Below are 26,067 nucleotides of genomic sequence, written 5' to 3'. Positions count from 1 at the left end.
AATTTTGTTTTACAAATCAAGAGTAGGCCTGATTTGACTAATTGGCTTTGCATCCTTTCCTTCTGCCCTAGTCCAAGACATCTGCCCACCAGCTTTCAAAGTACAATGCTGCCACTGGTGGATTTGTATAAATTTTATTCACATAATTAACCCTCCCTGCTATTTTGTAGTTCACCAAAACACCCTAAAACAACTTGATTCTCACATACTTACACCACCATACGCCACTAACAGTGCAAGCAGGCCACCAAGGCAACCAAGCGTGCAGTCGTTCCTCCCTCACAAAACCACCAGCCGCCACTGGTAGGTAGGTAGGTGTGTGTTTCTAATGCTAGCATGGAAATAACCCAGGAGGCAAACTGCAATAACTTCCGATACGGTCTTCAAACACAAATTAACCACTGTGTCTCCCCCCTGTGATGGAAACATGCACTCAACTGAATGAGTTTTTGAGCTGCACCAGAATCGCTCACCAAAACATATCCACATACCAACACACTCAGTCGAGGCATGAGCATTTAGCAGCTCCCCTGGCTGTGATGCCAAACATGCTGCTGCAAATCAATCACGCAACGCTGGCAGCTCGTGGGTCTGGGTGGTGTTACCCTGGCTGTAACTCCTGCTATTATCTGAATGCAGCCTCAGACCGAAGTTTGACACATTAGCATACGGTCGTAGGTCCGTGGTACACTGTGTGCATTGCATTTGATCAATACATGGTCGTTTAGATTTCAGGCTGAACCCCTGGTCGAATACAGCATGGGGTGATGACAGAAACTGCTACTGAAGTGTGTGTGTGTGTGTGTGTGTGTGTATGTGTGGAGCCGACACAGAGCTTCATGAAGTCTACTTCTCTGAATATCCTCATTATTCCTGAAACTCAGTGCGTTGCTTATCTAGGGTCCATGTGTTTCATGCAGGGCTTAAAGAGGTGGCTGTTGGGGAGAGACACAAACACTCTAGGACTAGAACTGTGGCCATACTGGAGGTTGATTGTTAAAGCACTGAAAAAGGTCATGCAATATTTAGGTTTAATCATTAGCTTCTGTATGACCGTGTGTGTGTTGGTGCGTGTCTGTGTGCGTGCATGGTTGTGTTATGCGCTTATTGTGCGTATGCACCCTCAGGGTGATGTTGTTGGAGATTGCCTGTTTAATAAGTGACAACATTAGATGTGGTTCATGACTTGTTGGGTTTTATTATTCATTGTGGGTACACCCCAACCCAATATAGAAAATGGTGCAAAATGTAGACACACACACACACACACACACACACGTAATCAGCTGTAATTGGCAGGTCCTTGTAAGCCCTGCAGATAATAAAGAAGGTGATTAGAGGCAGCAGCAGACCCTATAAAGACAGAGAGCTCCTTTATGGTTGCCGTTATCAGAGCACAGAGAGAACAACACACACACACACACACACACACACACACACACACACACACACACACACACACACACACACACACACCGGATATAACTGCGGTAAAGCGGGTGTATTATCAATATATATCCAGGTAGGTTTTTCTAGTATAAACAACCGTTATTGTTCTGTTTCCAAGCACGTCTTTGTATTTCTTTTGTATTCTTTTTTTATTTGTATTACTGAGTCAATAATCCAAGGTTGGCCTCCCTTCATTTTCCAGCTATGGCCATTTTCCCAAGGAAGACAAACAATAATATGCATGTCTTTCGTATAACCCACGTCAGGTGTATGTGTGCACCGTATCCCAGGACAAAACCTTAATAACTCAAATATGAACATAATAAATCGTACAATCTCAACAAAATCTTATCAAGATGCGAGTCATGATTCGTTCACAGACCAACATTCACATGCTGTAAATATATGACTCATACAATGCAGCGCTCTGCTTGCTAAGAATGCGTTTAATGAGATACTGCCATTCACTGAATGTTGGATTCTGTTCCACCATTACACATGTGCTAATATTATAATTAAGCTTCCCACATCAGTAAGCATCGTGATTGATGATCAGCGTGCCAGCAAACACAATTTTAAGAAATATTCACATCCCATTTCGTATGACGCCACGGATGTCTGATTACATTTTCTGCCCAAATAGGAATTTCTGGTTTTGTTGCCAGACTAATTATACCGAAAAAAACATAGTGGTTTCCAAAGGATGTCAATGCTTACATGGTCCCATGTACACAAAATGTCTGAAGAATTAATTTATTTTAATTAAAGATGAATACTTTCCAGCTGTCTGCCTGAGGCTCATTACATTACAACATGGCTCCACCTAGCCCTGCCTCATGAGATAGTTTCTATGCTGGCGTTTAATTCAAGTTCTGCTTCATGGGCTCGGAGACTGGGCCAAACGACGATAAACAACCCTGAAAGGGTTTAGGGGAGCAAGCATGCAACACATGACTGCATGGAACAAAACCTTTATACACACACACACACACACACACACACACACACACACACACACACACACACACACACACACACACACACACACACACACACACACACACACACACACACACGCGACTTGGGAGTCAGTGGTGCTTTTTAAACCATGCCCTTATTTGTAGTCAGCGGTGGGTGACTTATTATTCCAAAAATAAATCAGTTCACCTTGGCTCTATGTGACTTAAATATTTTTAAAATAGATTTATTCTGCTGTTTAAATATGCTGTATCATCATTAAAGGCATTTTCAATATAGGTGCAAAGCAGTATGCAGTACGTAGAAAGAAAACAAAAAAAAGTAAAGCCTTCAATCCAATCAGACATACACTGATGCCAATCAGTGTATGCAGTTTGGCACAGCTGGACTCCCTCCCCCACAGGGAGCACGCGACCCGGCACCAGACACTGAGTCATTACACTCCTACGTATAATGATGCTTTAGCTATCTTTCCATCTAGCTAGATATATATGAATCTCTCTATATATCTATAGTTCTCTCTATCTATATCTATATATATAAAAATATGTATAAAAATATAAAAAGATATATATAAAAAAAAAGATATATATATATATAAATATATATAGTATAGCACCTACTGGACACTAGGAATGTCCTAGAGTAAGATTCTTTATAGTCTAATCTAATTGGTCAGGCCAGAGCAATCGTAGACTGATCATACAGGATATAGGATATATTAATATTTATAGAATAAATTGGCTTCTCAGGGTTTCCCTCAGAGCTGTCTATAGGGGACAAGCAGTGGCTCCGCTAAATGATGACAATCATTTCATATGCATTCAATCTGACAGATAGAGGTCTTATATATTATAATATGTGTATACTCCTGTCCATTCCCTCATTTTTTTTAATACTTAAGCTTTGCCATGCCTTTTTAAAATTGGATTTCTTTTTTAATGATTTTTTTCATCCATTATTGAGTATCTTGTTCTGCAGCTTATTAAACTCTGTGCTTTAGCAATATTTTTCATTTTTAAATAAAATCCCATTGAGTGAGTGAGCGAGTGAGTGAGCGAGATGGGGAGGGGAGGGGAGGATGGAGGACGGAGGTGTATGTTGGCCTTGGCCCAACAGGATGGATGTGATCTCAGGAACACCTACGGATTGACAACACCGACACTGTCAACATCAAGGGAGCTAATCACTGTGTATGTGAGGCCCTTCCTGATGGCTCAATGCTTCTCTCCATCTCCGCCTGGCAGTGAATCACTCAGCCCATGATTGAGAGGGATTTGACACATGACACACCATCATACCCACCAACTGCTAAATCCTGGTCTCTGATTCTATTTCCGTCTTTTTTTGATTATCTTTTTACAGTTAACAGACGGTCGCTGTCCATTCCTCCATTCAGCCTCTCTATAGCCCAATCTGGGGAGCCAATCATTCCGCATTGTGCCTCTCGTGCAACTTCTCCTTCATCGTCCTTCTCCTCCTGATCCTCCCCATCCATCTCTCCTCTAAAAGCGGCGCTCCAGATAAGCAGCCGGCTGAGTTGTGGATGTGGTGGGTGCCAAGGGGGATTGATTCCTTATCTTTCCCTCTCGCTCCATTGTGCAGGACCACCGTAGGACTCTTTATTGTGTGGAAGGGGCTGTTTAAGTACCTTCTGTAGATTGGAGCCTCTTTCACACTTAGTCCCCGTAAAATTACTGGGAAGATTTTCACTAACCCGCTACCTAGCCAAGGGACTGCCCAGCAGATGGCAGTAATGCAATACTTATGGATGCTGACCAACATGAACACAAAGGAGCTCTCTTTTGTCGGATCCGTTCCCAGTTCCCAGCAAAAAATAAACTGTATTGATATGGTTATTGAATCAACTGAAAAGCATTGGCACGTAAATGATCCCTTTCATTCACAACGCGCCATACTGGCAGTGCCCTGGACATGTTACCAGGTTTTGAGCAGGCAAATGAGCGATGCAGATTTCCCGGAATATTGACCCTGGTGAAAATTAAGTGCACTGAAGTGTATTAAAAATAAGTACACACGAAGTACACAATTCATTCCAAGTACATTTTTCAGAAATAGCCCCAGCCCAAACTAACCTTACAAGCCGTCCACTAAGCTACCAACCAATGGTGAAAAACACGAGACAAATGGCCCATCTAACAGCAGTATGCAACATGTCATTGGAGTTATCAAGTGGGCACCCTCTTTCACCGATGTTTCGTTAAGTTAGGCCCAAGACACCTCCTGAGGGCTTAACAATGAAACCACCAACTATGCTGCCACCACATTGCCACATTTAATGCATCCAAATACTCTCTTTACTCCATCGTACCCCTAGCCCTATCCCTGACCCTGACCAAACAAACACGTTAGCACATTAGTCAGCTGGCTTACCTTAGCTTGCACGGTGCACCTCAGGAAGTATGTTTTCTTCTTACCCACAGCCATCCACTTGCTCGTTCTGCTGCCAAGGACATGTTACTAACCGCCTGCCTCAGACTTCATCCCCCCCGCACGCACAGCCTCGCTGTGCTGCCTCTCCATTTCAGCATATTTCGCTTTCTTAAGCTCATTGGCTTCTTCAACTCTGTCTTCGCAAGGAACTGTAAGTTCAATGAAATAAACAATCTTCTCCAAGTACAATCTTCTTCATGTCCCAGGCTCCTCCACTACTTAGCTGCCCATGCTCTGTGCCTGCCGCTAAGTGGTCTAGCCTTTTCCCCCTGACATACAAAGTTACCTCTTTACTCAACGGCTGATGAATTAACTCTCCGTTTATCAACAGCCACTGCCAGACATTTCAATACCTGGTTGTGACGCCACGTACACCGCCCCTGGGAGAGACTGACCTTGCATCCTGATAGGATGTGGCGGTGGCTGCACACACAGGAACATAGTGTGCATGTCTCATCCTCACCAAACCTATCTATTTAAGTTCTGGGAAGATGGGAGCACATCATATGTAGCACCTACCATAAATCTGATCCTGCTAGCCTCGAGGATCAATAGATCTCTCCATTTTTATCTTCTTCTTCTCCACTCCCTCCCCAGTTCACCCACTGCCCTTGTTTTGGCCTGCGACACTGCCTTGGTACATCTTACAGTCTCCTCCTGTCTATGTATTTCTTCCACTATCATTTTCCTCTTTTCTCCTGCAGAAGCCTTACCCCACGAGGGTTTTCCTGCGTCCCACCCTAAGCACCCCCGCCCATGCGGAACATGGCCCATGACATCCCTATGCCTAAGCGCTGATTGAGCTTGCTGAACCGCTTCTTTTGGTTTCCATTTCCTCCCTGCGTTAACCGTGGCAACTCTACAATGCCCTTCCCATACAAGGCTACGCTGCTTAGGCAGCGTGGAACTCCAAGCCATTTTCTGACAAGAGTTTATCATTTTTTCCATCCTTTCTACCTTTGACAGAGGAACATCATATACTGTCATTGTCCACATTAGCCGAGGCAATAAACCAAACTGCAGACACCACAACTTAAGCTTACCTGGCAGCCCTGACTTGTCTATTTTTGCAATACCTTGTCTAGTTTCCTGTCCCAAGTCTTCAACCTGTGACTTATCACTGAGGCTTGCATCATACCACCTTCCCAGACTCTTCACTGGCTTCTCCAGAACTGTTGGCGTCACCTCTTCATTTATAGTAAACTTCCTTGGCTTCACCTTCATCCTAGCCCATTGCATTTATATTATTTATATTGAAAATAAGTGCACTACTGCTGCAACATTTGAAGGATGATTTCAGTATACTTCTTCAAAGTTTAGTTTAAATATATTTAAACTAAATATGTATTTAAACTTAAATATATTTAGAATATATTTCAGATAAAGTGCATTTCGTTCAGGATGTCATCAAGCTCAACTTTAGTCTACTGAAAATAAGTATACTACTGCTGTAATATCTGAAGTATGATTTGTCCGCCGACGGGGCGGGGGTTGCCATTACTTGGTAATGGACTGGGAGGGTTATGGCCCTGAAGAGCATAGCTGGCAGCCCCGCAGCAACATCTCTGATGCATCCTTGGTCCGAGATTTCCACGAGGAGCACCCTGACAGACCGGGTGGGTCGCCTGGAGGTGCCCAAGGGGAGGGTACTGTTACGGCCGTGGCTGTACCCAGCAGATGCTCAGCTCTGTCTCCCCCTCTTGAGCAAGGTGTTTCCTCGTTTTCCCCAGCTCTACGCCTGTCGGGATCTCTGTTCTACTTAAACCCCGGTTCTTCAGCTACTCATCGCCAGATCGTTGTTTCAACTACAGGGGTAGATACCAGTCTCGGCACTATTGAATGTTTGGATAACAAGATACCTTTTGTGTTTTTTTCTGTGTTAAATCTCTGTGTTCTCCTCCTTCCCACGATCACCAACCACCGTACCTGCCTGCCATTCACCCAGTGTGCTCATCCGCCTGCCTAGCTGCCTGGTATATATTTTCTATCGAAATATGTAGTTAGTAGGATTTGCATAAACTTAAATAACACTCAAACAACACTGTAAACACACTCGGAGTATGTTCAAGGTGCAGTAAATATGCCAAATTGAGCGAAATAATAACACACTTGAAATGTAGTCATTTTACATTTGCAATATACTCAGACAACATTACAAGTACGTCTTCAAATAACTTATATTATCTAAATGAAATCTAAAGACCTTAAATAGCTTATAATAGTACTCTTGAAATATGTAGTTAGTGTGCTTGTGTTGATTTACATAATATTTAAAGTGTATTTCTAACATATTAGCACTTTTTAAGAGAACTTGAATGTTAGAAATGAAGCATGACACTGACGTGTACTTAGTATGTTTGAAGTACACTTAAAGTTGTTTCAGTTTAGCACATTTTCAGTATGAAGTATACCGAAAGTATAGCGATAGTACTGCTGTGTTTCAACTTAAATGCACTGAATATACTTTAAATTACGCGAAAATGTCACACTTAAAATATACTGGCTCTTAGTGTGCTGTAAGTACATTCAGTATACTGAGATTAAGTATACTTAATCTACGTATGTATACTATACTATACTTAATATACGTATGTAAATTGGAACAGGGATTGATCAATCCCTGTTCCAATTTACATACGACCCTGTGCTGGAAGTGTTCCGGAACATTTCTGGGATAGACTGCACCGTGAAAGGGGCTTAAGAGAGCAAAATACAACATCAGCAACGGAGTCAAAGGTGGAAAACTACAATGAAGAAAACCTTGGCTGCCTTTCACGCGTCGCTATCTCGTTTTCAAAGAGGAGCAGCTTCTATAAGAGGCCGTGTGGGTTAGACTCATCCTTCGCAGTGTCACACATGCCTGCCTTTTCATTGCGTGTCCAACAGCCAATACACCCGACTCCTCATATCAGCCCAGTCATTTCTCTGCAGAAAAATGTTTTGTTAACCTTACATGAGGGTGCGGAATTGGAGAATTGTTATCAGTGGTGCCACCTGTCATGTATTTCAGAGATGAGTGCGGGGTCTTGTCACTGAGGAGATGGAGAGAAAAACCTGTTCCCGAGATAATGACACTCAAACAGGCTCCGTTCAAACACACTCTGCTCCTGCTGTTGAGTTCTCCTCATCCAAAGCTCTCTCTCGCTCTACTGTCAATGAGCTCAGATATTACAAAATGGTAACTTTCAGTGTTTCTTCATTACTTTCTTGTATCTTATACATTTATGGCAATATAGTGGTTATATTTATGAATTATAAATCAATAAAACTATTAATAACAATACATGTGCGCGTACAATATTGGATTGTAATGTTATTGTTAGCACCCAAAGGTTGGCATGAAAGTCCAACAGAGTCATGTCAGTAGGACCTGCTTCTCCTATCAGAGTGTCAAAGGCTGCCCACCAAGGTACCATTAAAACCAGACACAGCGGTTTGCTTTGTAGTGTGACTAGTCCCCCACTCTCCACTCAGCTTTTCGTGTTGCCCCCCCCCCCGCCCTCTCCTCCGTCTGTGGCTGAGTCAGATGAGAGGTGTGTGTGTGTGTGTGTGTGTGTGTGTGTGTGTGTGTGTGTGTGTGTGTGTGTGTGTGTGTGTGTGTGTGTGTGGGGGGGGGGGGGGGGGGGGGTACTCACATCAAAGGAAGATGAGGGGCAGCGGCTGCTCATCTGGGTGCATGTCTCACATCAAAGTGTCAATCCTTTTCACACACGCACACACACACGCATGCACGCACGCACACACACATACACACATACACAGTATGTGTAAGTTGTGTGTGAACACGTAATCAATCATCTTCAATATTTACCACAGAACCCTCCCAGACAGCAAGGCACATTCACCTTCAACAAACAAAGAGTTTCAAAGTTGAAAAAGTTCTTTGGCATCTAAAACTACTAGAAAACATAAAGACAAAAACAAGCTGGAATCGCTACAGAGGTCGTCAGATGTACATGGATCCAAACAGGGGGTAGGAAGATAAAGAAAGGAAATTTCTGCACACTGAAACAGCACAAGTCATTTCAAGGTTGGGTGGGCCTGTGTGTGTGTGTGTGTGTGTGTGTGTGTTTGAGCTCAGCATATTTTCTCCAGCCCAGATAGTGAGAGAGGCAGGAGGCAAAGCTCAGCTTGGGGATGAGAGCTGTGCATCACACACAGTCATGCGTATGAGCGTGTGTGTGCGCGCATTCATATGTGCGTCTCATAGGAGATGGACGGGGCAAAATGTGGACTCGACAGTGTAATCAACATTCCCACTGAGCATCACACACCCACACCCTGAGATAGAGAGACAGCGCGAGAGAGAAGAGAAGGCGAGGACAGACAATGTGAGGACACTGAAGACAACGGGGAGGCTCTGCGTTTAATTAGACCTGCACGGGGAGGGGCCATCTCTGGAGAGACATCAGGTCCTCAAAGGCCACACCGCAATTAACCCTCCACTGAGAGAGAGAGAGAGAGAGAGGGCCGATAGAGGGACCTACACAAAAAGAGAGTGAGTGTATGGAGAGATGGATGCATGAGGTTGTCAGGGGAGAAAAAAAAACAGAAGAAGGTGAGCGATGAAAGAGAACAAGAAAAGTTCAAACTGATAGAAACGCAACTTTCAAAAGGTTTCTACCTTAATTCTGTCGAAAAACAGCGTGCCATTGTGATCTTTCAGCGGTTGCTGAAAGGGAGGGCGGGGGAAAGAGAGCACCAATGGCTTTTTTTATCCCTCACTAACGTACTTTTAAGGCAGTCTGCGACAAATTGCCTCCTTCCTATGGCGGTGGTTACAACATCCATGGCCGGCTGACTGCACGTTCAGGGTCTCAATGTGCTCCTAGTTGAGGGATGGGTCAGTAGCTTTATGCCTGCCGTCTCCTTTACCCCGGGCCAGAACTATCCGTCTTCCTTCTCTTTCTCGGTTTCTGTTTCTCTTCCACCCTCCATCCTTCCAGGAAGCGGCCTCAGACTCCTCTATCAAGTGGATCATCTCCCTCTATCAGGTGGAGATCTCTCTTAATGAATGCGTATGCACACAGGCGCACACACACACACACACACACACGTTAATGCATGATTTTGTATTCTCCTGCATGTCTGCATTTTGTTGGTTAAGGGTTGGAGGAAACATTTGTGTAGAATCCTAATTCCCTTCTTCCATGTCCCCACACTCCCTCCCTGACCTCGACCTCACCTGTTATCCTTCTGATTGGCTCGTACTACTTTGTACTCAGGTCACCACCACATGCCCTACCAGCCAGGGTGACCAGGGAGGAGGAGAGGAAAAGGATGCATTGAATATCAAAGGATGGAAGCAAAGAAGGAAGGAAGGAAGGGAGGGAGGAAAGGAAAGGAAAAAGGGTACACGGGGGACACAATGAACAAAGATAAATTAAGAAAAGAAAAATATAGATAAATATATATATATACGCATATATATAATCCAAGATAAAAGTCAGCAGTATCACTGGGAATACGGAGGGAAGGAGGAGGCAAGAATAACGAAAAAAAAAGAAACAAAAAGAGAGGTTTACCTTTTATCCGTCTGTTTCCACACCTTTTGGTGACATTCACAACCGACTGGCAACACAGTCCATCGCCAGGGGAGACAGTGTAGTCAACACACACACACACACACACACACGAAGAAGAGCACCAGGAGAGGGACAGAGGATGAAGAGGAGGAGGAGGAGGAAGAGAAGAGTGACGGAGCGGGGGGGGGGGGGCCACAGAGAGAGAGAGCGGTGAGAACGAGGACCTAAGGTGACAGGGGACCGTTGCCGTGGCAACTGGTCCTCTAGAGACAGCTCACCAATCAGTGGGCTGAGTTGTCAAGACACCCGAGGAGATTTCCCCCCCCCCCCCCCCCCTCCTCCTCCCAACGTGAAGTATTTTCACACACACACACACGGGCATCTTAATACAGATGGAAGTCTTGTGGTCATTGGTTCACGGCCCCTGATACGCTCAGAGTGGTCCAATCAAAGAGCCCTTCAGAGACCAGCGGTTATCCACCAAGACTCTGTCAGGATGATGTGAAAAAAAGTTTGATTTGAATGGGTGGAATTTTAAATTTGTTAATAGTTTAGCAGCTCGTCAATAGTATTGATCGCGACTGTGCTGAGAGGAATTAACAAGGGAAAGTGCTAATTCACACAGACAACCTGGACGGAGTTATAATGGGTGGGATGACTTTGGATTTGACTTTCTACCTACTCTCTATAAAAAAAATATGTAAAGTCAGTTCACTTGTGTTTACCTTTTTTGACAGATGTTTATTTTATTTCATTGTCAATTTAAACGTGACACGCAGAACACTATTCCTGTAGGGAGCTGCTGGTCAGACCTCCCTTCTCCTTGGGGATGAGTAAAGCACCTCATCTTTATTCAAATGAAAACATCAAAATAGCATGACCTTTGTTCCAAGGTCTTCTTTCCAAGGAAAGAAGACGAAAACCCGACGGCAGCCTACCTGAAACCCGATCACGGGTGACCTCATGACGTCACCAGGCTTCCCAGGCCCCGTTAAGTCACCGGTTACAGGACCAGTAAGACCAGTAAGGCCAGATCACGCCCATGACGCAGGCGAACGGCGTCGACTCCGGAACGGGTGACAGGCTTTTTTTTTTTCCCCAAATGACCATCGCTGGAGATTTACCGTAATGGGGTCAGCCCCGTCTCACCAGACATCCATCACGTCGCAGTGTGTGGCCTTGACAGCCACCTCACTGCTGGTTATGATGGGGAAGATGGGCAAACATTACATGACGATTGGTGTGAGAGCGAGAAGACAGATAGAGAGGGATAGAGAGCTTTTCATGTGTGTATTTTGGTCATGTGCAACCACAAAAAAGCAATTTCTTTAACTAAAGCTTATTTTAGGTTTCATCAATTTCTTGCAACAAACCCCACAGCATAGGCCATTAATTTGATCATAAGATAACGAGTGCAATTGACCTATGACGCTCTCTCTCTCAGCATTATCTGCCGCCTTCATGTCTCCTGGTACAGTCATGATTAGAGAAACGCACGCGTTTGAGAAAACACACACACACACACACACACACACACACACACACACACACACACACACGACTCACCGTTGCCAGGCATTCCCCATTTTGCTACAATTAAATCCTTACACTAATAGCTTACACTAATAGCCACTGGGAAACACATCTTACTAACGTGATTGTGCGCCGTTATGCTCGGGGATGCCAGTATCTAAGGGTTGATTCGATTTGATCAAATTAATCTAAACACACAACTACCCGGAATGCGTTTGCGTTAGACACACAACCCAACAGAAAATACACACTTGTTTTAAATTGATTGAGCTCTCCTCGTCTCAAGAAAACGCGATAGATGAATGCGGTCGGAAGGATGGAATTACATGGAAAACGATACGAAGGGAAAGGAGGAAGTTCAATTAGGGAAGCGGGCAAGCTTGGCGGGGATACGAGCCCAATGGGAAACGGCACTTTATCACACTTGTTTTATGAACGCTCGTATTTCAAACCAGGTGGAACCAATTCATTTCCTCTCCGAGGGCTCGCAGCTTGGGCGGCTCACTACTGCCCTCTAGTGTTTCAAAATGAACTTGAAATGCATATTTTCCACAACATTCAAAAGATATTCTTTGTAATGTAGCTGTACAACTTGTTGATGTAATTACTGATGAAATATTTGTTTGAACATTTTCAAAGAGTTGTCATTTCTAAGGCTAACTTGTATTTTTCAGTTGATCAAATATAGCAAATTCAAAGTCCTGAGATCACCCCATATATGATTTATCCATATGTATTCATCCTTAAGCAAAAATCCAATGTTTAGCGATTTAATTAAGAATAGAATATGTTTTATTTTGGCTGGTCACCATACAGTTGTGGCTATACCTTTTGAAATGGGGCTGTGTGCAGCAGACATGTTTGTCGCCCTCCAGTGGTATCGTGGCTCAATTACAATCTCATTAAAACGTATCTATGATTTCTTTAGTTTTTTTTTAGTTTCCTCTTCAATATGTCTTAGAAAAATATTAAGCTACTGGTACTTGACCATGACACCACTTGTTTTAAACACTTTCAACTATTAAAAAATACGCAATCCAATATAAACGGTCAGTGCTCCCACTAATGAAAGGAATATATATCAGCACGAATGACATTGCACATTGCTCAAATAAGACTACTACGGTAAGTGTGACAGGTCCTTATCAAATGGTTTGTATCTGCGAGAGCATCATTATCCGTAGCTTTTCAGGATTTGCCAAATTTTACAACGGCGATACATCAAGAGGGTGAAGAGCCTTTGGGGGGGGGAAGGAGGAGACAAGATCTATGTCCTCCTGAAGAGCCTTACCTGATAAAGATAAAGCAGGAGAAAGGAAGAACACACTGTAGCCTTTGAGGGCAACATGGTCGATCGTCGCAGTAAAACGAGACACGCGAGGGTTTAACCTTAACGAACGCTCACCAACGTTTCGGATCGCCGGCCTCACACACTGTGGATTATCGCGCGGGGACGTTGCTCGCGGCGGATAAACAAACAATCAAGAGGTCTGCGCGTGTTTGGCACAGCCGGTATATGCAACCTAATACCGGTTGGGTCAGGATCAGGGGAGCAGGGGGTCGTACGCACCTGGAAGTGTTCATTAGCTAGGCAGTCGGATCATTCTAAACTAGCCTATAAAGGAACAAAGGCAGAGCTGCTAGGCTTGGTTCTCCCCCCCCAAACAGCCTTACTGTGTCAAAGCAGCAGACCCCTATGTGCTCCCTGAAGTGGAGAGGTCGAGATCCCAAGGGGGAGGAATAACGACCGAAACATTTCACACTTTCTACTTTCTGGGCTCCCGCGGGATGGAAGTGGGAAGGAGGTCACAAAGGAAGTATTTTATATGTTCCCTCTGGGATCAGTGTCGATACTGGCGTCTGACACTTTATTTAGAAAATCGATGTTCTATTTCAGAGTTGCCTTATTAACAAACGGTTTTGTCTGCATAGTTCGATGTGCGAGGTTGTACCTAGCTATCTTTGTATCTATTGTTTTCTTTGACTACGTCGGGCCTCATCAGAAAGACACTGAGAGTTTACAGGAACTAAAAGCCATTTGACAGTCAATTCAACTCTTGAGGTCAAAACTTTTATTGTGAAATGAGATGTTGATTTATCTTAACAGCGGTGTCTGTACTAGTAGTTCTGCTCCGCTATATTAAAATGGACCAGTTCGATTTTCTTCATTTCAATGTGCCACGTCGTCTGGCAGCCCGACAAGATCCATAGTTTAACTGACAAAAGGCGTTTACTGGCAATTCATCGGGTTTCGTTAATCACATAACTGTCGTAACAAGGAGTGCTTCAGTCAAGCGTGTCAATAGATTGTTTTGTGAATGCCCAACTTGCAGAAGCTCAATCAGTTTGAAAGCTGCTGGTTGCTGTTTGGCTCTATTAAAATGCATTCCCATCAGCGAAATGTGTCAGTCAAATACAAAATGGCGGCATTGAATGGTGACACTGAATCATATAAAAGAGGAGTCACTGAATCAGTGAAGCAAGCAAGTTGTAAATAAGCATGCAAGCATGTTGCATTGCATGGCATTATTTCTGGTTTCTCCACCATTGCTCATGTGGACTCGTTTGTGACATTTGCTCATCAATCCAGTGACGGCACCAAGGAATACAAAAAAATGTGACGATAAATATCAGAAATGATTGATGTTGTCTTTGGATGAGCCACTCGCCTTCACGTCTTCAGATTTGGAAACCTATCAGGGTGCGCACACACACACACACACACACACACACACACACACACACACACACACACACACACACACACACACACACACACACACACACACACACACACACACACACACAATAAGGGAACATTAAAAAAATAATAATAATAAATAAACACCTGCATCTTACTATATCTCTTATGTGGACATTCACGTTTTAAAGATTGGTTTCAACAAACAAAGAAGCCGAACAAGCTCACAACACTGGTTTGGTAGTTCACCTTATTCTTGAAAAAAAGATTCAGGACACCCTTTGAGCGGCGGTCGGCCGTCCTGTCCGAGCCCACGCAGATGGACATGGACTTACTGTCCCGCCTGCTCCGGACCGAGTCCACCTCCTCCGCGCCCCCCCCCACCACCTGCAGGGACAGACCTGTGGACGAGCAGCAGCACCCAGGGTCACGCACGTTTGTTTTCCTCCCCAGCTACCTTCAGTAACAACAACAGCTCCGTGAAGAGGGACAGCCCAGAGGGTGATGCTGAGTGGGGATTTGGTTTGGTTGGAGTGGTTAATAATGTTTTTATTACATCTTATATATATATATATATATATATATATATATATATGTATATATATATTGTATAAAAAACATCTACAGTCTGGATATTTGTATATTCATTTGTTTCTAGAAGCCACAGGCGACGTGAGTTTATTATTATTCTTGGGAGATTTACTGTCTTGCTACAGGAGTTGCGACAGCGACTTCCTTAAAGTGCTCTTTGTCGGGCGCGCACACAAATGTACCCGCGCACGCAGGCTCACACACGCAGGCACACACACACACAGGCACACGCAGGCATTGCACAGACACACTCCATTGACCAAAACTGAACACCTCAACAAAGCAAAAATGATTTGTACAGCGCTGAGCTGCAGAAGCTAAACCTTAAGCCGGTTGTTTAAAACTTTGAAGTGTGGGACCGGGACAAACACAAAGTGTTTGTGATTGTTCAGGCTTATGATCAGCGCCATTGGTCGATGGGATGTGAGGTCCCTCCTCATCATAGCGAACACGACTTGAAAATGTCCAGCTATACCAATATAGGCCGTTATTTTTGGATATGCATGTATCTGCAGATTGACTGGAAAAAACATTTTCATCACTTTGACGTACATGTACATCGGAAGCCAACAACACTTAAACAAACCAAAATCGCCACTCGCAAAGGAGTTGCGAGTTTTAATCAGACTTTCATCTACAATGTAAAGTTAATCCCAACAGAACCAGAGGGAATACTGCTGCCAAACTGTTCAAACTGTTCTCCACTGTGCCCATTCAGGTTTATTTACTATCATTGCACTGCAGGGTAATGGCGCTTTACAATTGAACCATACTGGAGGGATTGTTTTTATTAAGCAGAGGAAAGATAACTGAAAGCTGAGCTGTGAAAACAAAGATCACAGGCCATTGGTTGCAGCAAGGTCAAATTTAAATATTTTTTTAAATAAAAATAGAAAGGTGGGTGAACTGTTAAATAACTGTTAAATAAAATAGCTTTATATTTTGACCAGGTTCAGCTGCTCTGCAATATCCTTGATAACTTTAACACCCCTCTAGTAACTGTATGCATATCCACCACAATTTAAAGGAGGAAATCTGGAATCAGCAGTGATGGAGCGGCTAGATTCACTGCTGTGTGTGTGTGTGTGTGTGTGTGTGTGTGTGTGTGTGTGTGTGTGTGTGTGTGTGTGTGTGCGTGCGTCACCTCCAATGGCAGGGAGGGATTTGGAGTTGGCATTGGTCAGAACCATATCGTTCACGTCGGTCAGGTTGGTGTCGCTGCGGAACTCCTGCTTCTTTGACAGCTAGAGGGCGACAGAGTGACACACACACACACACGGTGAAACCCTTTTACGATTCGATTCACCGTTTTTAATTAAGCACTTTTACTGCCAACCTGCTCCGACATCTATCCCTCTCCTCTCCTCCTCCTCCTCCTCCTCACCTCCTTCCCCTCCCTTCCTTTCCTCTCCACCCCCACCCTCCCTCCTCCCTCCCTCCTCATCCGTTTGACATCACATCCCTCTCCTCTCCTCCGCCTGCTCCTCCCCACCTCCCTCTCCTTCTCCTCCTTCCACCCCCCACCCTCCTCCTCCCTCCCTCCCTCCCTCCCTCCTCACCCGTTTGCCGTCCAGTGTGGCGGTCCTCTCCCGCTCCTCGGAGATGAAGATCATGCTGCTCCTCTTCCTCTTCTTCTTGCTCTTCCTCAGCTTCACCTCCGCCTCCCCGGGCGCCTCCTCCGTCAGGCTCAGACTGATGCTGCCACTAGAGCGCAGCCGGACCCCCGTGGTCTCTAGGGGGGGGAAGTCCCTGATGAGAGGGGGGGGTGGGGGGGGGGGGAGGTGCATTAGGTGATGCAGGGATGCAGTTTAGTGACGATCAATTAGGTACGCGATGGTCAATTAGGCACGCCATGATCAATTAAGCGTGAACAATTAAGAGAACCAGTGGACGATTAAGGAAAGATCAATTAGGCAAATGCGATTAGTATTTAGTGTTCAGGCGAGATCCGTCATGGCGATGCACTGATCAGGGGGATGTGTGGACGGTGCGCCTATGCCTGGGAAACCAATCTGCTATTTTATGTTATTTGCTATGCAAAACCGTCTTTGTTACCATACCACCCCCCCCCCCCCCCCCGCTGCATAACATGGCCTTAGCTGACCTAACATGATCTGGCGTACATCATGTATGTGTTTCAGTCTATTCCCTGGCGAGGTATGGCTGACTAAGTTGTTGTTCTGCTCATTTCATGTCACATTGCTGGTAAGACATGTTATGTCAGAACAGTTGTGACACCACGCTAACCAATGAGACACTCAAAGTCATAATGAGAGAGAATCATGGGCCAGCAACGTATCCAACCCAATCTCTCAGCCCATCTGTCTTCATCAGTCCCCTGTCTACCTCGGGTACCACTGGTGGTCGTCATGGCGACGATGCATGACTTCCAAAAGCATCCTAGCAACTGGCTCTCCTGCCTCCGCCCCCCCGCCCCCCCCCCGAAATCTGGACCGGTTCAAGAGACATTGTGTCTGAAACTGTATAGTTTGGAACTATGGAATATCACGACTGTTCAAACTTCAGTGTAACTTTTTCACTGCAGCAATCTTTAATGTTTGAAATGTACTTTTCCCCCCCCCTCAAATCAATTCAGTCTGTGGAGGTGAGGGAGAAATGAGAGGAATCACACTTTGAATGAAAGCGATGGCTGCGCTGCACAGAGTTTGCGGGGGAAGTTTTAATCAGACCTTCATCTCCAACGTAAAGTTAATCCCAACAGAACCAGAGGGCATGCTGCTGCCGAACCATATTCCTCTTTTCCCATTCAGGTTTATTTACTATCATTGCACTGCAGGGTAATGGTGCTTTACAATTGAACCATACTGCTGAGATGTTTTTTATTTAGTGGAGAAAAGAAAACCGAAAGCGGAGCTTGGAAAAACAAAGATCACAGGCCATTGGTCGCAGGTAAAACAGAAAGGTTGTAATCTTAACTTTCTTTTGCAGAATAATAATAATAAAGCGTTGAGGGCCTGTGCCCTGTTCCATAACCTAATTTAATGTCAATTTTTCTCCCTTTCTGAATGATTTTTGCCCACTATTTCTAAAATTTCTTTATTATCGCAGCTGATTTGGGTGGTTGGTGCATTTGGGTGTTATTTCATTCATAGAATAACATCTAACGCACCCCGTATTCCATCCCATTCTAATAAGGCGCCACATTAAAATAAGCATTGAATTCGGCTGATCAAACCACCCTAATAATCCAACCCACAATATCATTTGTCAAAATAACTTTTTTTTTGTCCTTCATTGTTAAGTGCTCCTCGGCAGAATGGGTGCCAGGAAGGGATCACGACACAATGACACCGGTGACGGCTGCTCTACCGGAGCCAGGAGGGACGACGTTACGACGGGTTGTTTGGATCTCCCGGACCAGCGAGGAGCTTCCTCCCCTACCTGTCTGGCTGGGTCCTGGTGGGGGTCCCGCACTCGGACCCCTGCAGGGAGCTGATGGAGATGACCGACTGACGCATGGAGCGTAGCATGGAGCGAGGGCGGCTGGACTTCCTGTCCTCCATGTCAGGCTGGGGGGGGGGGGGGGGGGGAGAGAGAGAGAGAACGAGAGAGAGAACGTACGAGACAAAGAGAGCGCTATAAGAAAGCAATATGGTGCTTTTAGCTCGGAGAAAGCCTGTAGTATCTGGATATCTGTTGATATTTCAACAGATCGCCCCATTAAGAAAAGGGGCTTAGTAGTAGGGCGATAAGCATTCATCGTCGTGTTATAAGAGCTTCGGGGACTGACGGGCAGGGGTAAACTTGTGCCTTAGATCTAAACAGGAAATATTTGAAGTGCCTGCGCCTTTGATATTTGTTTGAGACTTCTATCTCACTTGGTAAAAAAAACTAAAAAAGTATATAAATATTTAATGTGGTTGGCAACCAACCCACAACAAAATATCAATTCCAAGACAGAACTAAACCAGTCTTTAAGTATCTGATTGCAGATTGTCCCTTCTGACAAAAATAACAAGACAGTGTTGTCTCTCTTTGGGCCGAATCCGCTCATAGACAGCTTCAGTCCACGAGTCCGCCAAGTTCCCTGATGATAAATAGGGGTTTCTGATAAAACATTGCTTTGATTAAATATGTATGAGGCCTTTAACCAACGTTGTCATGCAGACATCTCCCGACAGGCCCCCGGCGGTCAGATAGAAGCCTGTTAGCGGCTGTCGTCAGACAGACTGAGGCCATTGCTGTTGTTGTTGGTTAATCCTTTTCCCCGCTGAGCTTTTCATGGCCAGCCAACAGATGCTGTCTGCAACTCGCCCACGATTCATCGTTTCGTTTTATTAGACAAAAATAAAGCTAACACAAATTAGGATGTTTATCCCGAAACTATTAACAGTCCTCAAACCTCTTGATCGCGCCGCTATGAATAATAAAACACAGGGTCATTATTTCCCCGCGCAGCAGCGGCTTCCCACCGCAGTTAACCGTCAGCACCACCATCTCTTTTATCCCGGGCTGCATCCCTTCCAGGAGTGTGATCACAGCCCGCGCGTTCTGAACCTCCCCTCCGGGTCAGCGCGGTCGAGAATCCACTTTAATAAGAAGAAATCAAATAAAAGAAAAAAATAAAAATCCTAAAAGTCCTTCCACCGAAAGCTCTCTGATCTCAGAAAGACACGGGGGGAGAGAGAGAGAGAGAGAGAGCGTTCGCCGCCCGCTGGGGCAATGTGGTCCGAGAGGGTTTCAGCCCAGGAGCCCGGTGTGTGTGTGTGTGTGTGTGTGTGTGTGCGTGTGTGTGTCCTCACCAGCTCCCGCACGCCGTACTGCTTCTCCACCTTCTTCTTCAGCTGCTTGAAGCACTCCTCCATGCGCTCGTGGAAGGGCCGCAGGTCCTCCGTTACCCTCTTGCCGTGCAGCGAGATGCCGCCGCCCAGCAGCGGGATCTGAACAGAACACATCACATCACACACACATCACACACACATCACATCACACACACAGTCTGACGGGAGCAGGGCCAGACGCACGGGGGGCCGGCGTTCTGTCAATTTCTGCTACCCCATCAGATTTTGCTACCTAGTGGTTCTGCGCATGCGCATGACGACGCTTATTGAATATTGGTGTAAAATACACATACTGTACCCCTGAAATCTCCCAATAAACACGTTATAATACAGTATCAAAATGTTTCTGTAGTGGGAGCATCGTTTGATAGAGGCAGTTGGGTCAACAGATTAAATACGCTACCAAACACATAAGGTGGCACTTTTTGATAGGGTAGCATGACTCTATAGACTCTGATACTGTATTATAACGTCTTTATTGAAGAGTTAAGGGGTACAGTGTGTATATTTTACACCAATATTACACCGCGGGTCAATAGTGTCGTCATGCGCAGAACCACTAGGTAGCAAAATCTGACAAGGGAGCAGAAATTGGCAGAACAGCGGCCCCTGAGCCCCGCGGCTTACCAGACACACGGAGACTCTTTGCATTGAGCACGCAGTACGCGTCTAGAGTTGATGTTTTAAAGAGCATATATATACACACACACACACACACAGTGCAGTAGTAAAAACAATTATATATAAAGACTATTATGATGATATTATGATTATTATTATTATTGATTAATGCAGCACTTTTGTCGTGAAGCACGATAATTCTAAATCAGGATTAATTATACTATAATATGATAATATATAATAATTATAATACTATAATAGCCTGTATACTACACCATTATTAAGTAGAGTGAGTCAAAAAGTAAGAGGAGACTGCTGCGAGGGTGCAGTGGGAATATCAGCCTGTATACATGCAGACCATGGGTGAGTGTGTGCATGTGTATATTGGGCATGTGTGTGTGTGCATGTGTGATCTGTGCATGTGTGTGTGTGTGTGTGTGTGCATGTGTGAACTGTACCTGCCAGGCGATGAGGTCCTTGAGACGCAGCAGCTTGTCACGGTCCTCGGGGTGCTGCTGGGTGAACTCCTCAGTGAAAAAGGCCTGACCACCGGACGCACACACACACACACACACACACACACACAGTTAGCTCCTCCCCCCTGCCTTCCCCTGGCTCCAATATGGCCACCAGGGCACACACACACACACACAAACACACTCTGCGTTAGCTCCTCCCCCTGCTCTCCCCTGGCTCCAATATGACCACCAGGCACACACACACACACACACACACACACACACACACACACACACACACACTCTCTGAGCGAGCACCTCCCCTGGCTCCAAGATGGCCGGCCTAGCGCCTAGCGGTGCTAGGGTGTCACAAAGACAGAGCGCTCTCTCTCTGAGAGTCCAGCCCTCCGGGCGGTGCTCCTCGCCACTGAACCCCCATGAACCCCCCAGGTCTGCAGGCCCGGCCTGGCCCCCCCCCCCCCCCGGGGGGAGGGGGGGGGCGGAGAGCGTGCGTCGTAGCGCCACGGGGGTTTTAATGGGATTAGAGTCACCTAGCGCCGCGGCGGTGACAGCGACCTACCGCCTCTACGGCGCTAAGCGGCTTGATTTATTTCAGCGGCTCGGGTCACAAATTATTCATTGCGCAAAAAACCCCGCCGCACACGTGCAGCGCACACAAAGTGAGAGTGTCAACCCGAGAGTGGGGTGTGGGGGGTGTGGGGGTGTGGGGGGTGTGGGGGGTGTGGGGGTGTGGGGGTGTGGGGGGTGTGGGGGGTGTGGGGGTGTGGGGGTGTGGCGTGGGTTGGATTGCGAGTAGAGGTAGGTTTCTGGCTGCTGCAGAGCTGGGCTGCCCTCAGCTCAGTAAATGTACAATAAATAAATAAATAATAATACCGGCTGTGCCGTGCTGCCCCCCCCCCCACCCCCACCCACCCCCGAGTAATGGCTTTACAAATTGAGTCAAGTCGTGCCATTCGTTTTCCCTGTGACATCTCTTGCTATGCACAGATATATGTCTCCCTCGTAAAAAAACGGCTTTGGGCGCATGGCTCAGAGGCACAGAGTCACAGATGCCGTGCGTGGCGAATGTGCCGAATGGCTTTTTAATGTTTTGTTTCATTGGGGCCCCCAATGAAATGGGGGGGGGGGGGGGGGGGGGTCGTGGTCTCACCTTCTCGTACTTGGCGAAGCCGCCCATGACGGCGGGGTCCACGATGCCGTTGAGCAGCATGGACAGGGGGTTGATGGGCAGACTGAAGTCCGTCAGGTACTGGGTGATCAGGGTCAGGATCTTCTCGTTGGTGCACTCCATGGTCTCGATGGCGTTCTCCAGCGGCGACAGCGTGGTCTGACGGCGCGAGGGGGAGGAGGCGAGGCAGCCGGGGGGGATGTGACGGCGAGGGAGGAAAGAAATAATTAATGAATTCAAAAGAAAAAAAGAAAGAAAAGAAAGAAAGAAATTCAATAATACAAATATATAGCTATTTTTAAAGACAGAAAAATACAAACACAAAGGATGTAAGGAAGGAAGAAAAGAATGAAGAAGGGTAAGAAGGCACTACAAATGAAAGACAGAGAGAAAGAAAGCAGATGGAAAGATAGAAAGAGAGAAAGTAAGTAAGAAAGTAAGATGATTATTTTGTATAAACGAATAAACAAAAAGTCAGAGAACGGAGACAGGAGTCCACGAGGAGTGAGAGCGAGCGGGGACGTCCGTCACAGTCAGGACTCTGAGCAGGTCATGTCCCACAGGGGGCCCCTCGGGGACGTTATTCATCGTCCTCACTTGCTCAAAGGTCACGTGGGGGTCATAGGTCAGGTTCGATCACCACGCCCACTGACCTGTTTCATCTCGCTGGTCTCGAACCAGCGCAGGATGCCGGGCAGCTTGTAGACGGTGGTGAAGGTGGTGCGCTCTATCCACATGGACTACGGGTAGACGACATCACGACAGTGTCAAACCATGATAAGATGACATCATTATCAACACTGCTGCAGTGCAAGTGCAAGGCCGGTCACATGATAAGCTCACATAACACGTGTGATCTGCTTTTTATGAATTCCAATGTGATCCCCGAACCCTCTGGAGCGTACGTTTCTCAGTTCCCAGTTCTCTCTTCACACCCCGGCTCTCTCTCTCTCTCACTAACAATCCTCCTGGCTGTGTGACACGTGGCTCTGTTGGAATCTGTCCTGTCTAATAGAGACGGGAAACCCAGCAGGCCCTGACGTAGCTAACATTAACCCGTCTCCAGCGATGCCGAAAGGCCCGTCTTCTGCAGAAGTCTATGCTCAAAAGCTTGGTGATATCTCTGGGGGGGGAAAGCTGTGTTAAAGGTGAACGAACATCGACTTCACAGTGTTTGACTCGGCCTCCAGTTTGTGCTATATCATTATTATCGCTTCCAGCACCCCCCCTGCTTTATCGCAAAAGCAAGACTTAACTTTGACTTAAAATAATATTATGTACATCCAACGTATGATGATGATTAATTATCATTTACATGAAAATGAAGTTTCAAAATACATTTGACCATCACATAGTCTTCCGAGAAAGAATAACCGTTTCTCAATTTGCGTTCTCGTGTGTTCTCGTGTACTTGCGTTCTCGATAAACGTCATCAGTGGTAGCCCAAGCACTGTTCCAATTCCAAGTACGCGAGTACACGAGTACTGTCGTAAAACCCGGAAGTGTTCTCGATGCGTTCTCGATGAGGCCGTTCTACCGAGGATGCATCGGAGGTGACTCATGTGGACTTGGGACCGTTAAATATCCCAGGATGCATCATCGAGTCCGCTGTTGTTCCAATTGCAGGTGCGTACTCGCGTTCTCGGAAGTCTGTACTTGAAAGTCCGGACTTGCCAAGTACGTATTTCCAAGTCCGCGAGTACGTAGTCCGCGTACTTGGTATTGAGAAACGGCTAATGTCTTTGGAATAGCCCCCCTCCAAGAGTAAAACAGAAAAAAAAAGTGTGTGATACCTCGTCACACACTCATCCAACACACACAACAATCCATCCTATCGATTCAAAATCCGTCCAATGAATCCCAAGTCACCAGTTCATCTCAGGCCCCGTGGCGCTCCCATAGGGTCCCGTATGACTCTCACGTGAACCGTGACCAGGCGAGGACTCACGCACCACAAACTCATTGTTGGGGTCCACGGGCCCCTTCCGCACGGGCCTGGAGTAGTGGAAGCGCTGCACGTAGTTGGACTTGTAGAAGCTGTGGGACGGAGACGGGGATGGGGCAATGAGTTTGACGGAGCGGATCAGATCAATGGGATTACGGGAGTCAGAGAGAGAGGACCTTTAAAGTACGGTATAAAGTAACTGGTGTAGTCATAGTTGTTTTTTCACCAGTTCAGGGGATGCTTCTCATCCAAAGTGAGAACTGAACCTACAGTCAGAACTGCTACATGACTCAATAGTAAATGTGCATTTAAGACTATTATCTGACTATTTAGTCATTTAGTAGAAGCTTATATTCCAAGGGACTTGGAAGTGAAATAATTCTAAGATCCATGAATGCTATTGAGATAGTCCAGAGATGCATGACATTGGGGATCGAACCCGGAACCCTTTCGGCGGGGGACTCAATCGAGCTATCCCGTAAGAACTCTCATCCTCTTATAACCTTCTAATCAGGCAGAACCGCCACGGCAGAGAGAGGAGAGCAGCAGATCCTGCTCTGCTCAGCTCCTCCCCAGACTATACTCAATAAACACACAGAGCGGTCCATGTGTGTGTGTCGCAGAGGCCCGGTAGCGGCGGTACTGACTTGATGATCTGATCGGGGACCGGCTTGTTCTTCAGGCGTTGGGGGATCTCCAGGACGGGCTGCACCGTGAAGCACTGCAGGTCTGGTGGACGCAGGTCAGGAACCCCAACATGGACCCCAGCGTGTGTGTGTGTGTGTGTGTCTGTGTTGTTTTCCTCAGTTTCTGTTCCCTGTTTCTGCCCTGATTTGTTTTGCGTGGTGTGTGTGTGTGAAATGTGGAAACGGAATTGTTCACTGCTAGTGGAAAATGGTGGTTAAACCATGCCATTATTTCCGGTCAGGCCTTTATAGAAAGTGAACAGTCTGACGGGTTCTCCTGCCTGCAAAAAAAACAGACTGAGACCAGAGTCTGAGTATAGAACAGGTTGAGAACCCTGAAATAGGGGCTTCAACCCGGTAACACCGCACTGGGGATCATCTGAGTTTCCATCAGACGTCGGACAAGCGACGTGCATTTCACTGGACCCAACGTCCAAGTGCTGGGTCAACCTGAATGCACCTCAATGGTCAGACGTGTGATGGAATCTCGGCAAATAAATTTCTAGTCAAATGCCATTGAAATCAAAATTGAAGGCAACTTTGTCATTTAGCTTAATGTATGCAGCGCCCGCAGCAAGCACGCAGTGACTAGCGGGGAATAGTGGCGGTCACACCAGTTCTCCAATAAATGAATGTTGTGTTGACAAATTACCGACTAACTTCACTTTAGTGGGGAAACCAAGGCTCCACTCACGCTGGGTCATTTACATGCTTGTTTACGACAAGCTTGTTAACAAAGGTTTCGGCGATACGATCTTTCCTACTGGAGTTTGATGACATTGTGACAACACAAAACCATGAACTAGAAAACATAGCACGAGTTTGAGAACTCATTCATTGCAATTTTCCAGTTTCCCGAAATAATTTACTTTGGGAAGAGGGATTGGAATATGTGGGAAAAACCTCGGGATTTCGTTTTGTTTCCCTTCATTGTGTATGTGTGCTTGCATGCATGTGCGTGTGTGTGCGTGTCTGCATAAGGATACACTGCAGGGGAGAGTCCCAGACATCGTCCCCCGGCATGGTGGTGGTGTTGAGGCGCAGGGCGCTGGGGAACTGGCTCATCAGCTCGTTCTGGAAGTCCTCCCTGCGTTCGTACTCCTTGCCCCTGTGGATGAACACCTTGTTCTGCACC

General features: G+C 46.1%; 1 protein-coding gene across 1 annotated transcript in view; it reads right to left on the bottom strand.

Annotated features, from left to right (window-relative positions):
• Positions 1 to 14,422: 14,422 nt before the first annotated feature.
• The window catches only part of dock2 (dedicator of cytokinesis 2), a gene marked incomplete at its 5' end in the record, with an annotated part of 45,096 nt that continues 33,451 nt past the window's right edge, over positions 14,423 to 26,067 (bottom strand). Inside the window, 12 exon segments of the mRNA XM_084469082.1 lie at positions 14,423 to 14,632; positions 14,890 to 15,041; positions 16,376 to 16,475; positions 16,791 to 16,980; positions 18,634 to 18,761; positions 19,995 to 20,132; positions 21,113 to 21,196; positions 22,284 to 22,460; positions 22,955 to 23,041; positions 24,254 to 24,338; positions 24,894 to 24,975; positions 25,919 to 26,060. Of these exon segments, the coding sequence (XP_084325208.1) occupies positions 14,570 to 14,632; positions 14,890 to 15,041; positions 16,376 to 16,475; positions 16,791 to 16,980; positions 18,634 to 18,761; positions 19,995 to 20,132; positions 21,113 to 21,196; positions 22,284 to 22,460; positions 22,955 to 23,041; positions 24,254 to 24,338; positions 24,894 to 24,975; positions 25,919 to 26,060 (1,428 nt within the window). The 3' untranslated portion in view covers positions 14,423 to 14,569.

The sequence above is a fragment of the Micromesistius poutassou genome (assembly GCF_964030765.1).
Source record: "Micromesistius poutassou genome assembly, chromosome: 6".
In the NCBI taxonomy this organism is placed as follows: Eukaryota; Metazoa; Chordata; class Actinopteri; order Gadiformes; family Gadidae; genus Micromesistius; species Micromesistius poutassou.
This window is presented reverse-complemented; position numbering and strand designations above follow the sequence as displayed.